The 15,678-nt window shown below is 42.3% G+C and overlaps 1 protein-coding gene across 5 annotated transcripts in view; it reads left to right on the forward strand.

Annotated features, from left to right (window-relative positions):
• The window catches only part of LARP1B (La ribonucleoprotein domain family member 1B), a 124,583-nt gene continuing 114,639 nt past the window's right edge, over positions 5,735 to 15,678 (forward strand). Inside the window, exon 1 of one of the 5 annotated variants that reach the window (XM_018061521.1) lies at positions 5,735 to 6,618. In XM_018061521.1, the coding sequence (XP_017917010.1) occupies positions 6,114 to 6,618 (505 nt within the window). In that variant the 5' untranslated portion in view covers positions 5,735 to 6,113. Of the gene's footprint in view, positions 6,619 to 6,770; positions 6,940 to 15,678 lie in introns of those variants that run through there. The other 4 variants (XM_018061522.1, XM_018061524.1, XM_018061525.1 and 1 more) reach the window with 4 other exon arrangements.

Consider the following 15,678-nt stretch of genomic DNA (forward strand, 5'->3'; position numbering starts at 1 on the left):
ATGGAGAGAGGGCTAAGGGAGTGAAAGGGTCACTCCTAGGTTATATGGTGGTACATTCACTATGATAGGGAAAAGGGACGGAAACCTGGTTAAAGGGTGGACCTCTCTCACATTCCTACTGGTAGCTGGTTTTCCCATCCCCATTGCCTTGATGGCAGTATTTTGAATCAAATAACTTGTTTCTCCAGGCCAGATAGGGAGCCTACCCAAGGGCAAATAATTCATGGGATGGCTAATGATCTGTGTGATCGGGATACAAAACATAAATTAAATCGAATCTTTTTTCATTTATTTTGAACTAAGAAGAAGAGGCAGAATCTGGCAGAGGACAGGCCAAATGACTTAACCTAACAGAGGTTCAGCAGTGGCAAATGAGATCAGTTAGATTCCCATCAGATATCAGGTGGAAAGCACAAACTGAATAATTTGAAGAGAATTATTATTTGAGGGCTTCCCAACAAATGGCTCAGTGGTAAAGAATCTGTCTACCAATGCAGGAACCCCAGAAGGCTCAATCTCTGGGTCGGGAAGATCCCCTGGAAGAGGAAATGGCAACTTGCTCTAGTATTCTTGCCTGGAGAATTGCAGGGACAGACGTAGCCTGCTGGGTTACAGTTCACAGTGTCCCAAAGAGTCAAACACGACTGAGCACACACATACATTAAATTACTTACAGAGGTGCAGGTAAGACTCAGGGAAAACCAACAAGGGATGGTGCACCACCTTAAGGGCTAGCGGTTATTATTACACTTCGGCCTCTAGAGGCAAAGGGAATGCTTAGAGTCTGCAGTCAACCCTTGGTGATCCACCTTAGGGAATAAGGACTATGACCCCACTATCTTTTGGCCTTGAATCTCTAGCAGATACTTCCCACTACCTGAATCCACAGAGATACCAAGTAGGACAAGGTATTATCACAGGTGTAATACAGGCAGAGTCAGCTCTTCCTGACACAAGAGCAGGGAAGGGGTGGAGAGCAGATATGGAGGAGCAAATAGGAGATAGGTGAGGTTGTTTCCAACAGTCAGTTACCTGGAAGCAAGAGTTAGTAACGTGTTTGAAAGAGGACAACAAATAGCCAGCTCCCTTCACTGACATTAGTGGTAATACACTAGAGTGAAGATACCCTATCATCTTCAGTTCTTTGCAGACCTTTTGAATACACACTAACCCTCCAGTTCTCTCCTTGCAAGTACAACTTATTGCCAAGAAAGTCCTTTTGTGTTTCTTCAATAAAGCATTATGATTTTTCACTTCAGAAACAACAACAAAACCGCAAACAAACAAAACCACCAACCATGCTTAAGTAGTCCATATGAATCTAACGTCAGGAACCACTCCACATACCCTTCTTTTCAACTGAATCTACATCTTTAATCCACTCTATTTAAATAAATGGTAAAACAGCTGAGAAAAGAGACGCTAAAGGCAAAGGAGAAAAGCAAAGATATACCCATCTGAAGGCAGAGTTCCAAAGAACAGCAAGGAGAGAGAAGAAAGCCTTTCTCAGTGATCAATGCAAAGAAATAGAGGAAAACAATAGAATGTAAGACTAGAGATCTCTTCAAGAAAATTAGAGATACCAAGGGAAAATTTCATGTAAGATGGGCACAATAAAGAACAGAAACGGTATGGACCTAACAGAAGCAGAAGATATTAAGAAGAGGTGGCAAGAATACACAGAAGAACTGTACAAAAAAGATCTTAATGACCCAGATCACTCACCTAGAGCCAGACATTCTGGAATGTGAAGTCAAACGGACCTTAGGAAGCATCACCACGAACAAAGCTAGTGGAGGTGATGGAATTTCAGTTCAGCTATTTTAAATCCGAAAAGATGATGCTGTGAAAGTGCTGCACTTAATGTGCCAGCAAATTTGGAAAACTCAACAGTGGCCAGAGGACTGGAAAAGGTCCATTTTCATTCCAACCCCAAAGAAAGGCAATGCCAAAGAATGTTTAAACTACTGCACAATTGCACTTATCTCACACACTAGTAAAGTAATGCTCAAAATTATCTTCAACACAATGTGAAGCAAGAAATTGCAGATATTCAAGCTGGATGTAGAAAAGGCAGAGGAATCAGAGATCAAATTGCCAACATCCGTTGGATCATCGAAAAAGCAAGAGAGCTCCAGAAAGACAGCTACTTCTGCTTTATTAACTACACCAAAGCCTTTGACTGTGTGGATCACAAAAAGCTGTGGAAAATTCTTAAAGAGATGGAATACCAGACTACCTTACCTGGCTCATGAGAAATCTATATGCAGGTTAGGAAGCAACAATTAGAACTGGACATGGAACAACAGACTGGTTTCAAACTGGGAAAGGAGTATGTCAAGGCTGTATATTGTCATCCTGTTTATTTAACTTATATGTAGAGTATATCATGAAAAATGCTGGCTGGATGAAGCACAAGCTAGAATCAAGATAGCCGGGAGAAATATCAATAACCTCAGATATGCAGATGATAGCAGCCTTATGGTAGAAAGCAAAGAAGAACTAAAGAGTCTCTTGATGAAAGTGAAAGAGGAGAGTGAGGAAGCTGGCTTAAAACTCAACATTCAAAAAACAAAGATCATGGCATCTGGCCCCATCACTTCATGGCAAATAGATGGTGAAACAATGGAAACTGTGTTAGACTTTATTTTCTTGGGCTTCAAAATCACAGCAGATGGTGACTGCAGCCATAAAATTAAAAGATGCTTGTTCCTGGAAAGAAAAACTATGACAAATCTAGACAGCATATTATAAAGCAGAGACATTACTTTGCTGACAAAGGTCTGTCTAGTCAAAACTATGGTTTTTCCAGTAGTCATGTATGGATGTGAGAGTTCGAACATAAAGAAGGGTGAGCACCAAAGAATTGATGCTTTCAAACTGTGGTTGGAGAAGACTTGAGAGTCCTTTGGACTACAAGGAGATCAAACTGGTCAATCCTAAAGGAAATCAGTCCTGAATATTCATTAGAAGGACTGATGCTGAATCTAAAGCTCCAATACTTTGGCCACCTGATGTGAAGAGCTGATTCACTGGAAAAGACCTTGATGCTGGGAAAGAATGAAGGCAGGAGGAGAAGGGATGACAGAGGATGAGATGGTTGGATGGCATCATCGACTCGATGGTCATGAGTTTGAGCAAACTCTGGGAGTTGGTGAAGGCCAGGGAAGCCTGGTTTGCGGCAGTCCATGGGGTGCAGTGTTGGATCTGACTGAGCGACTAAACTGAGAACAGATACCATTTTAACAGGCTTTTGTAAAAGAGACTGAAGAAGTACCTGGGGAAATTCCAAAAGGCTGATTATAACAGGAAGATCACCTAGTTGATAGGTAAAAGCATAAGGCTTCACCGATAAGAGTAAGTGAAGATGGTGCGTGCTAAGTTGCTTCAGTCCTGTCCGATTCTTTGTGACCCTATGAAGTGTAGCCTGCCAGGCTCCTCTGTCCATGGGAGTCTCCAGACAAGGATACTGAAGTGGGTTGCTATTTCCTCCTCCAGGGGATCCTCCTGACCCAGGGATCCAACCTATATCTCTCTCTTACATCTCCTGCATTGGCAAGCAGGTTCTTTACTGCTAGCACCACCTGGGAAGCCCAGTAAAGATGGTACCTCTCTGGAAACACACTTTAAGGTGGACGTACAATGACTTATTTAATTGGAAATGGGCTTTCCTGATAGCTCAAAGGTAAAGAATCCACCTGCCATGCAAGAGATGCAGGTTCGATCCTGGGGTCGGGGAGAGTCCCTGGAGAAGGAAATGGTAACCCACTCCAGTATTCTTGCCTAGGAAATCCCATACGCAGAAGAGCATGGCTGGCTACAAGCCATGGGATCACGAAAGAGTCAAACACGACTTAGCAACTAAAGAACAATGACTGGAAAAAGGTTTATAAGGTTGCTTCAGTTCAGTCGCTCAGTCATGTCCAACTCTTTGCGACCCCATGAATTGCAGCACACCAGGCCTCCCTGTCCATCACCAACTCCCGGAGTTCACCCTAACTCATGTCCATCGAGTCGGTGATGCCATCCAGCCATCTCATTCTCTGTCATCCCCTTCTCCTCCTGTCCCCAATCCCTCCCAGCATCAGAGTCTTTTCCAATGAGTCAACTCTTCACATGAGGTGGCCAAAGTATTGGAGTTTCAGCTTTAGCATCAGTCCTTCCAAAGAACACCCAGGACTGATAGAATGGACTGGTTGGATCTCTTTGCAGTCCAAGGAGACTCAATGGAAAAGACTCTGATGCTGGGAGGGATGGGGGCAGGAGGAGAAGGGGACGACAGAGGATGAGATGGCTGGATGGCATCACCGACTCGATGCACATGAGTTGGAGTAAACTCCGGGAGTTGGTGGGCAGGGAGGCCTGGCGCCTCGATTCATGGGGTCGCAAAGAGTTGGACACGACTGAGCGACTGAACTGAACTGAACATATATCCATTCCATGAAAAAGTATTTGGACTACGAATTAATTCATAAACAACGGTTCTCTACAAAGCAAAACAAAACAAAACCAAACCTTGTATAAAAACGAACAGTTCTTCCCTGGCGGCTCACTGGTAAAGAATCCGCCAGTTAATGCAGATAACATGTGTTAGATCCCTGGTCAGGGAAGACCCCATAAATGCCGAGCAACTAAACCCATGGTCCACAACTATTGAGCCTGTGCCTTAGTGTCGGAGCCGCAACTACGAAGCCCTGGAGCCCTAGAGCCTGTGCTCCTGCAACAAGAGAAGCCATGAAGTGAGAAACCTGATCATTGGAACTAGAAAAGTAGTACCCCTCGCAGCAAGAAAGACCTAACACAACCCCAAATAAACAAAAAAGAACCTAACATATAGCACAGGGAACTATATTCCATATCTTGTAACAAGCTATAATGGAAAATAATTTGAAAAAGAATATATATATAACTGAACCCCTCTGCTGTACACCTGAAACACTTAAAACATTTTTTTAAAAAGACACAGACAAAACCTGTAACTTTTATTTTTTTTAAGCCGGCTTAGTATTATCTGTTTTACTCCTAAGCACTTAAAAAATTTCGGACTGTGGGTGGGAATAAGGGCGGGGAAATGCACTAATTCTGGTCCCGGGGCAAATGTTTCTTAAAGTTACCTATAAATTACAGTTTTTTATTTTTGACGTGACTCAAGATCACAGGTTACCACAGTGCCTGAAAACGCCAGGGGAAATCTTTTCACCGGGCGAAGCGACGGACGAGGGGAGCAAATTGGCCCGGTGGTGGAGGAGGGACCCTAAGGCCCATTCGGGAGCCGCCCGGGGTCGGCCGCCCAGATTACCCACTTCGCCCCGAGGGAACTGGTCTTCAGGGCCCGGGGTAAAGCGACCCCAGCCCCCGGCTGCCCAGAGCCACGTGCGTCGGGCGCCCCGCCCCTCCCTCATAGCCGGCCGAGCGAGGCGCAAGCCCGTTGCGAGTCACAGAGGCCTGGTGCGCGCCCCGCCCCTGTGCCCGTAGCAAGGGCCGCCGTGGCCCGGGAGCCGGGGAATCGCCCTGTTCGCCCTCCTTTCCCCTCGGCTGGCCGCTGGGGCGGGGCCGGCCCTCAAGCAGGGCGGCACCCAGGCGGGCTCGTCAGTCACCCACCGCGGGCGGCGGCCTGGCGAGGTCCGGAGCCGGTGAGTAGCCACGTCACGCTCCTCCGGGAGGCCCCGCCCCCGCTCCGTCCTCTCGGACCGCCCCCTTTCCCGGCCCCGCCTCCGCCCCTGAGAGCAGTTACCGGCAGAGGTAGCGCGCGCCTCTCCGATTCTGCTAGAGGTCCTCAAGCCCCGGCTTGCGGTGCTTTTGCCTCAGCCCGCGCCGGGTGAGGGCACGCGGCTGCGGCTGCGACGCCCGGCGCGTGTTGGCAGGCTCGGGGCTAGCGCCGCTGAGGCAGGCTGGGCCGACGGGCGGTTAGCGCCCCGTTCGACGCGGGGAGGGGCGGCACGCCGAGAGCTGCACGGCCTCCTCACCCAACGCGGGCGGCCGTGGCGACGGCGGCCGGGTTCTCGGGTTCTCTTCCTCAGGCCAGAGCCAGTCGGTGTCCCGGCGGAGCGACGGGCAGCCGGGCTCCCTTGCCCCGGGCCCCCCCTGGCTGGGGCGGCTGGGGCAGGGGGACCATGTCTGCTCGCGTTCCAGTGCCCGCCGCTCACCCTCGGGAGGAGCCTCCCGCGGCAGCAGCTGAGAGGGAGTCGCTGGCGGCCGCGGCGAGCCGGCAGGCCGAGCAGCTAGCCCCGCTCGAACGGGAGGGCAAGGAAGCGGCGAGGGAGGAGAGGGCCGCGACCGCCACCAGCGCGGGGGCGCGGGGTGAGCCGTCGCCGGCGCCGGTGCTGGGACACAGCGTGCCTCAGGCGGCGGTGCCTGTGAAGCCCCTGGCGCTGCACCTGGCGCACAAGGCGCGCGGGCCAGGGGGCCCCTTTGGCGGGGAGCCGCCGCGACCGCTGCCGCGGGACCCGCCGGCCGAGAACGCCCGGGAGGAGGAGGCAGCGGCCAGCTCTGAGGAAAAGCTGCAGCCGCCGCCGCCGCCGCCGAAGGAGAATCCCTGGACCAGAAAGCCTCCTCAGCACCTGTCCCCCGCTGGGACGGGGCCTCTGCCGTTGCTCCCACTGGAAACCTTGGAGGCAGGTCTGTGGCTCCTCTGCGGTGGGCACCGGGAGGGTGTGTGCAGGGGCGACTCGTGGCGACCAAGGCTCCGCGGGGCTGGGGGAGGGGCAGGGGCAGGGCTCCTTGCCCTGTCAGTCGGAGGTGTTTCGTTCCAAGGTGTCATTCATTCTGCCTATTTACATAAATGGACATCTGGGAAGGGAGCGACAGGAAGAGGTGGGACCTCGGGTTCTCCTTGACTAGTGGGGGCACGGCGGGAGCGATGGAGCCGAGCCACTCCGCTGGCACTGCCTCAGTTGTGTCTTGCCCCACGTGGTAGTGACTTGGGAAAGCTGACTTGAGGTAGATGTTCAGTTCATCCTACAGAAGTTTCTGTAGACTTTTTGAGGTGAAGCAAGTCGGACGGGGGATTTATATATAAATGGAAGCGCGGCTGTGAATTTTTTATTATGAAATAATTGATAAGCTGAAAATTGTCAGGGTTTTCAAAACGGTGCTAAGTCATATTAAAAATGAAACACTATACTGCAGTTGTTAGTAAAAAGTTTTGAGTTCATAATTGTGGTGGAAAATTGTTGAAATAGGGTAGTTGACCAGAGAGTGAATTGCTTATTAGGTGAATAGTAGTCATAGTAGTCTTATGGTTCAACGGTAAAGAATCGTTCTGCCAATGTAGGGTATGCCTGTTGGATCCCTGGGCCGGAAAGATCCCCTGGAGAAGGAAATGACAACCCACTCCAGTATTCTTGCCTGGGAAATCTCATGGACAGAGGAGCCTGATTGGCTGCAGTCCATGGGTCGCAAAGAGTCGGATACAACTTAGCGACTATATAACAACAAACATTCAGTTACTTGTCCTTCCTAGAGGAGGTAAGATTGTGCCACTGAATTTAATGCTGACCAATGCCCTATGTTCCCTAGAGATTTATTTTGGTTATAACAACTTCAAGTTTTTTTTAAGTTAAATAGATATCCCAAATAAAACGAAGACGAACTAGTTTTGCTGTCTAATTAAGTTGTAGTAAGTTAAACTTCTCATATAGAAATTACAGCTGTTTACTTACAAGTGTTTGCTTTTCTTCAAGGTTAACAGTGAAACAGGGACAATTCAAGCGTGTTTACAGGGTTGTGAGGATCAAATGAGACTAAGGAATGGTCAAATATAAGGTGATAGTTATAGACACATATTGCAGCTATAGTAACATTTCTTCTAAGGAACTCCAATAGAGGGAGATAAGTGTTAGTTGGTTTGCACAGTAGTAATCATTTTTTAATGCTGCAGAACTTTAAACAAATAGTTTAAAGTATAACTTTAAACAGTTATTTTACATCAGAGGTTTGATGGTCTTTAAATGATCATTTGATAAACCTTAACACAAAAAAATCTACTCAGAATTTTTTCTCTAAATTTAAACTTGCCACCATTCTCTCCTAGCTGCAAAGCTCTATTTGTTTACCACTGTTACTAAGTGAAGAGAACAAAAGTCTTAATTCGAAAAATTTAGTGAATCTTAATGTCTGTCTCACCTCCCTACTTTGAGACTTACACATATTATACATTATAGTCAGTGATCTACCAAAAAAAAAAACCTCTTGATTTTACAATTAATTTGATAGGTTTTAAGACTCAAATTTTAATTGGAGATTACCTTGCTAAAATATTTAACAGTTTAATATAATTAGCCTGCAGGTGCCTTCATTAGGGACTTTAATCTTTGTTTGTTGCAGATTAAGCATCTGCTGATGAACCAGGTGTGGTTCATAGAGAGTTTAATTTTGCCGATGTTTCTCTGTAGGCAACATTTCTGTTCTTGGAATCTATTCGGTACCTGCAGGAATACTGTTCTTTATACTTGGAGTGCTGTAGTAACTTTATAGTCTATCCTCAACACTGACTCTGTACTTATATGCAACTTCTATTCGAAAGTGAAAAACTCTGTCTAGGTAACTTAGATAAGAGTTTGTGGAGTAGAAATGCACAATTTGCGTTCTAGACCAGACTAGCTACTATCTATCTAGTTGACTTTCACCAAGATTTCTGGGCCTTGTAAATGAATGAAGTGGATATATTTTCTTTCATTTCTTAATACCAGAGGGCCTTCTGTAACCTAAATCTGCCAGCTTTCTATTTTCCTAAGTAAATTTGCAACTTCAAGAATAATGATATAGGAGCAGACAGACGCCCTTTATGGTTCAGAGTCCAGAATAGGTGCAAACTTAGGGGAGTGTTAAATTAGTACAATAATCTTTTTCGTTGGAAGCCTATGTGATTTATCCTATAAACCAAGAGATTCATGAGAGGGAAAGAGGATATTAATTATGCTATAATATCAAAATTAAACTTACGTTTTTCCTAGCCAAACCAGGATTTACTGTCACTCACTTAATAAAGTACCAGAATTCCATCCATAAAATTTTTGCCAGAAAGTTTACTACCAGAGATAGAAACATAGGAAATGTAGCAAAGTATTTCTGGACTTGTAGTCATGATTTTTTTGTTAGAACCTGGAGTTCTAGCTGAATTGCAAGTGAGGAATTCTTCAGCCCTGTGATACACTTTCCTTCACTTTGGGAATGGTTCTGGCTTGTGTATTGGTGTTTCTGGTAATCCAGATAAGAACCTGTTTTCAGCCAAAGCCTGGCCCACAAGAGAGCCTAGAATAGTATCATTGTGGTCTTAAATTCTTGTCAGGAGACTGGAAAGAATTGTTCCCCAATCCATGTTTAAAGTATTTTACTTATTTTGAAGACCTTTACTAAAGTTACAGTATGGGATTTATGAGTCACTTACCTTGTACCCATGGTTATATTTTGCATATTAAAAACCAGCTTTCTAAATTTAATTTTTACTCACAAAAATATTGATTTGGGGGCTTGCCGGGTGACCTAGTGGTTAGGATTTGGCTCTTTCACTGCAGAGGGCCTGGTTCAATCCCTGGTTGGGGAACTATCCTTCATGCTGAGAGGTTGGGTCACAATACAAAAAATTATTTTTTTCTTTTTCATCTTTAGTCGTCTTGACCCCATCAACCTTTTCTCCAAGTGTGTTTCCCAGAAACCTCAAATAAGCTTACTGTAAATCTAATAATGTTTTACTTGTTATATAAATTATACATAAATATGTTTTTATATACACAGAAATTTGCTGTTCCCTTCAAAAAGAAAAAGTTACGTTACCAGTTTATTGAATATCCTTTCAGACCTTTCTGTGAAATTATTTCCAAATACAGTGTTTTGTATGTGCAATTTAGACTTTTCTCAATTTAAAATTTTACCTGATCCTTTTATTTTTCTTTACAGTGAGTTTTTAAATTATATTAACAGTAGTTTCAGGTGTGTGATTCAGATTTGCATATACATATTGTGGACTTCCCTGGTGGCTTAGTGGTAAAGAATCCATCTGCCAATGCAGGGGATGCGGGTTCGATCCCTGGGTCAAGAAAATCAAGATGATGCTAGTGGTAAAGAACCTGCCTCCAGTGCAGGAGACTTCAGAGGCACAGGTTCGATCCTTGGGTAGGGAAGATACCCTGGAGAAGGAAATGGCAACCCACTGCAGTGTTCTTGTCTGGAGAATCTCATGGACAGAGGAGCCTGGTGTGCTACACTCCATGGGGTCCCACAGAGTTGGACACGACTGAAGCGACTTAGCATGCCTGCAGAGAAGGAAAAGGCAACCCACTCCAGTATTCTTGCCTGGAAAATCCCATGGATAAAGCTGCCTGTCAAGCTTCGGTCCATGGGGTTGGAAAAGAGTCGGACACAAATTAGCAACTAAACAACATTGCAAAATGATCATCATATATTTAGTTAACTACCATCTACATACTTTTTATAAAATTTTTTTCCTGTGATAAAGTTGATGCTTTTTAGTCTAAACTTTAAAAAATTGCAGAGAAGTGGTCAGTTATAAATGATGTGGTCAGTTTAGCCATTTTCCCATTAATCAACGTCCTGGTTGTTTCAAACATCTTTATGCGTTTCTCTTATATACTGTCTAATTTACTCTAGAATAGCTATGTGGAATTGTTAGGTCACAGTGTATTTGTTGACAGGTTGTTCTCTAAAGTGACTACAGATTGAGTCTCAATTTTAGAGTCTGAGAAGTAAGTAGGCTTTTTTACATATTTTTTTGAGGTACTCATTTACTGTAATAAAATGGCATTTGATGACATTTCTTCCTTAACTATAATAAAACCATGTGATTAATGATTGATAACTGTCAATGCCTTTTCTTAATTAAAACTTTGCTAAAGATTATGGTCATGAAAATTAGAGTAAAATCACCTATCATGTTGAATTTTTTTGTTCTCACTATCCAAGCTTTTCAAATGAATTGTTTTCTTATCAGGAATTGTTTCCTTATAGATTAAGATATTACAGTAATACTCAAAGTTGTATTTTGGCTCACCAGTAATTGAAAAATGGATATATGAAGATCACGTACTTGTTTATATATACATATATACTTGGAGATATGTATGTATATGTGTGTGTATATGTTAGATATATATACATATGTATATACACATATATACATATGTGTGTGTATATATATATATACACAGTGTATGTATATATATATTGGAGCTTAAATTTCTTAGGCTTCATCTGTCTGAAAATTTTTAATTAAAGTTTCTATATTTCTAAATTTTTAGGTTGGCTTTCTTTTTCAGTCTTAGATTTTTATCTAATGACATACTGGGAAAACAGCTTCCTCCATTTTGTTTGGAACATGGGAATATGAAAATATTTTCTTGGTCTTGTTTTACATGTTCTATATGTGTGTATAAAATTATATGTAGAATTTTTCTTATTTCTTAAGTTTTGCATTATTTTTTATAAATGTACCAATACTATAACTACTATATTGTTGAATATAGGAGTTACATATTTATTTTTTGGCTATGTCACACAGCTTGTGAGATCTCTGAACAGTTTTCTAGAGCAGTGACGGCAGTGAAAGCCATGAATCCTAACTATAGGCTACCAGGGACCTCCCTAGAGGATATCTATTTAAATACAGTTATCTAGGGAACTTCCTAGAGGTTATTTGTTTTAATGAAGTCCGGTGGATCTTCCAACCCATGGATCAAACCTGTGTTTCCTGTGTCTCTTGCATTGGCAGCCAGATTCTTTACCACTGAGCCACCTAGGAAGCCCTTTACCTGCTACAATGAACATTGTTTTTTGGCTGTGCTGCTCGGTAAGCAGGATCTTAGTTTCCAGACCAGTTGAACCCACATCCCCTGCAGTGAAAGCATGGAGTCTTAACCACTAGCCCGCCAGAAATCCCTACAATGAAAATTTTATACAGACATCTTTGTATCTTGTCTTGATTCTCAGCTAATTTCTAAGAAATGGAATTTTTTCATTAAAATGTGTATGCATTTTATTAATTTAATTTTTAAAAACTTTATTGGATTCCAGTTGATTTACAGTGTTGTGTTAGTTTCAGGTGTACCTCAAAGTGATTCAGAATGTATATTCTTTCTTTTTCAGATTATTTTTTCATATAGGTTATCATAAAACATTGAGTACAGTTCCCAGTGCTATACAGTAGGTCCTTGTTGCTTATCTTTTAAAAGGATATATATATATGTATATATATGTGTATATATATATATATATATATATATATATTAGTAGTAGTAGTACTATTTTGCCATGTGGCTTGGGGGTTTTATTTAGTTCCCCCACCAGAGATTGAACCCAGGCCCTTGGTAGTGAGAGCAGAGTCCTAACTACTGGATTGGCAGGACATTCCAAAAATAGTATATACATTTTAAATGACAGATTATCCTTGAAAGATTCTACTACTTCATATTCATTCCAACAGCATGAGAGAAATGTCCATTTATACAGGCTTCCCAACGCTTGGCATTTTCTTTTTTGTCAGAATAATAGGTGAAAATTGTTTTCACTTAAATTTCTTAGTGCCATTTCATGTTTGGCCACTGCTATTTCGTTTTTGAATCGTGTTTATCTTTTATTCAGATTTGTTTTTTTAAAGCTCATGTCATTCTTTTAACTGAAAAGAGAGTGGGTTGATGAGGTGGTCTAAGAGAGCAGCACAAAGGACTTCCTTATGTTGAATTTGGGAATTAGACAAATGTGTTCACAGTTGGCGTTGCACAACTGCGTGTTCCCTTTCTGCCTCTGTTGGGTAGTCTACCCTGTGTGGTTGATAGCATGAAGGAGCAGACCAGAATGCTTATTACTTTTTGTGGACAGCTAGCTCCCAAAGGAAAGAGGGGAAAGGTGCTGGCTTTGCAAGTCAGTTCTTTTCCTAAACTCATTAATCAGGAAACATTGTTTCTGTGGAAACAATTGTGACTTGGGAACAGGAATGTTCCAGGACAGTCTTCCTTTTAAAAAAGTAAATTAACTATAAGTGCCACTTGGTAACCAGTATTAAGAAATCCCTCTTTCCTATCCCAGAGTATCCAACCACAGTGGCCAGCATAATTTGTCAAATATCTTTTGATGAAAATAAATTACCATATTGGTAAACTATATATCCAAATTACAATGTGTACTTAAAGATACTCTTGTCAATAAAATGTCAGAATTATAGAGGGCACAGAGTTAAATGTGGCCTATTTTCCCATATATTACCTGAGGAAGAGTTAAAGTTGAGAGATTAAAATTTAAACAAAATAATTGGTTGAAGTAAAAATCTCTCTTTCTTTTTTTTTTTAAATGTGTGAAGAAATAAAGATCAAGATTCTTCCTTCCTGGCTGCCCTGCATGGCTTGCGGAATCTTTTGTTCCCAAATCACGGTTTGAACTCAGGCCTCTGGCAGTTAGAGAACTGTGTGCTAACCACTGAATCGCCAGGGAGTTACCTCCAGCTTTTTTTTTTTTTGAAGTATAGTTGATTTACAGTATTGGGTTACCTCCCCAACTTCTTTTAGCCAGAGGTTATAATCAGTGTCTGTGTAGGGTATGGCACTGTGTTGATTTTTAAATCAAAATGATTATTAACTTACGTTCAAATATTTTTGCTTGTAAATAACTTGTCATTTAATACTGAAGTTTAAAAGTTTATGTGGTCAGAATAGTCTTTAAATTTCTGACCTTAATTTTGTGATTATTAATGTCTTCTTGATTTGTAATAAAACTCACTTTTGTGGCCTATCCCTAACTACTTCCCATTACATCAAATAGTTTGTGTAAGGCTGTGTTTTGTAACCACCAGGCAATAATTTACTTGACTTAGCAACATTTTAGAATGTGTTTTTACTTGGCTGAGGGAAAAGTCTTTCAAATGTTTGACACTGTGTAACTTTCATAAAATACATGTGCTATTTGTAGGATATACCTTAGTCAAATTCCAGATAATATTTGACAAATACTGTTTGTGTTCGATTTTTTTCCTGCCTCCCTTTTTGTCCTACCCGTCCATCATATTTTTTTCTGCATCTCATTTTTCTTAATGAAGTATTTATCCCTATGCATATTTACATGATGTATACATTTCCCTGTAGTAGTTTCTGTAGACTTTTTAAGAAGAGGTGAAGCAAGTTGGAGAAGGGGAATTTATTTATAAATGGAAGCGCAATTGTGAATTTTTTGTTATGAAATAATTGATAAGCTGAAAATTGCCAGGGTTTTCGAAACAGTGCTAAGTAGTCATATTAAAAATGAAACTGTACTGTGTTTGCTACTGAAAAATTTTGAGTTCATAATTGTGGTGGAAAATTGTTGAAATAGGATAGTTGGACCTGAGAGTGAATTGCTCATTAGGTTAATAATAGTCTTGTGGTTCAACGGTAAAGAATCCTCCTGCCAATGTAGGGTATGCCGGTTGGATCCCTGGGTTGGAAAGCTCCCCAATGACAACAAACTCCAGTATTCTTGCCTGGGAAAATCCCATGAACAGAGGAGCCTGATTAGCTGCAGTCTGTGGGTCGCAAACAGTCGAACACGATTTAGTGACTACACAATATGCTTCCCTGGTGGCTCAGATGGTAAAGAATCTGCCTGCAGTGCAGGGGACCCAGGTTTGATCCCTGGGTTGGGAAGATTCCCTGGAGAAGGGAATGGCTACCCTTGCTTGGAGAATTCCATGGACAGAAGAGCCTGGTGAGCTACAGCCTGCTGCTGCTGCTAAGTCGCTTCAGTCGTGTCCAACACTGTGCGACCCCATAGACAGCAGCCCACCAGGCTCCTCCGTCCCTGGGATTCTCCAGGCAAGAAAACTGGAGTGGGTTGCCATTTCCTTCTCCAATGCATGAAAGTGAAAAGTGAAAGGGAAGTTGCTCACCCGTTTCCGACTCTTAGCGACCCCATGGTCTGCAGCCTACCATCCTATGGGGGGTTACAAAGAGTGGAACATGACGGAGCGACTGACATTTACTTACACATTTACTTGTGTCCCTAAAGTATAAGGAAGTGTAGAGCAAATAGCCATGTACTCACTATCTGCTTTAGAAATATAATTTTTACAATATTCACACTCCTTGTGTGCCCATCCCTGGGGATGTCGTCATCCTTCATCCAGCTTCCTTTCATAATATCTTATTTGAATTTTTCTGGTTTTAACTCAAAAATCATTTTATTTTACTCTGAATTGGTCATTGCCATGATTTATGGTGTTTGTTGTTTACTAAATTATTGTGTTTTCTGTTTATTTGACTTTAATATTTACTTTAGGGCATGTTTAACTAGATAATCATCGTGCTAGAGTAAAAGACATTTTAAAGCTTCATTTGGAGACTATTATTAACCTTCATTGTGTTCTTATTCAAGATAGGGACAGGTGATGATACTGTGATAGTCTTACACATGCTTTTACAGACATCTGTTTTATTTTTTATGGCTTGATTCTAGAGATAAGCTATTTTGGTTTTTCCAAAGACAAATTGAAGTCTTCTGACTTATTTTCTGGATGCTTCTTGATGTATGTGAATATATTTATATATACAAATATATGTATAATATATATAATATATGGCTTCCCTGGTGGCTCAGTGGTAAAGAATCCACCTGCCAATGCAGGAGATATGGGTTTGATCCCTTGGTTGGGAAGATCCCCTGGAGAAGGAAATGGTAACCCATTCCATTTTTCTTGCCTGG

The sequence above is a fragment of the Capra hircus genome, chromosome 17 (genome assembly GCF_001704415.2).
Source record: "Capra hircus breed San Clemente chromosome 17, ASM170441v1, whole genome shotgun sequence".
Taxonomy (NCBI): Eukaryota; Metazoa; Chordata; class Mammalia; order Artiodactyla; family Bovidae; genus Capra; species Capra hircus.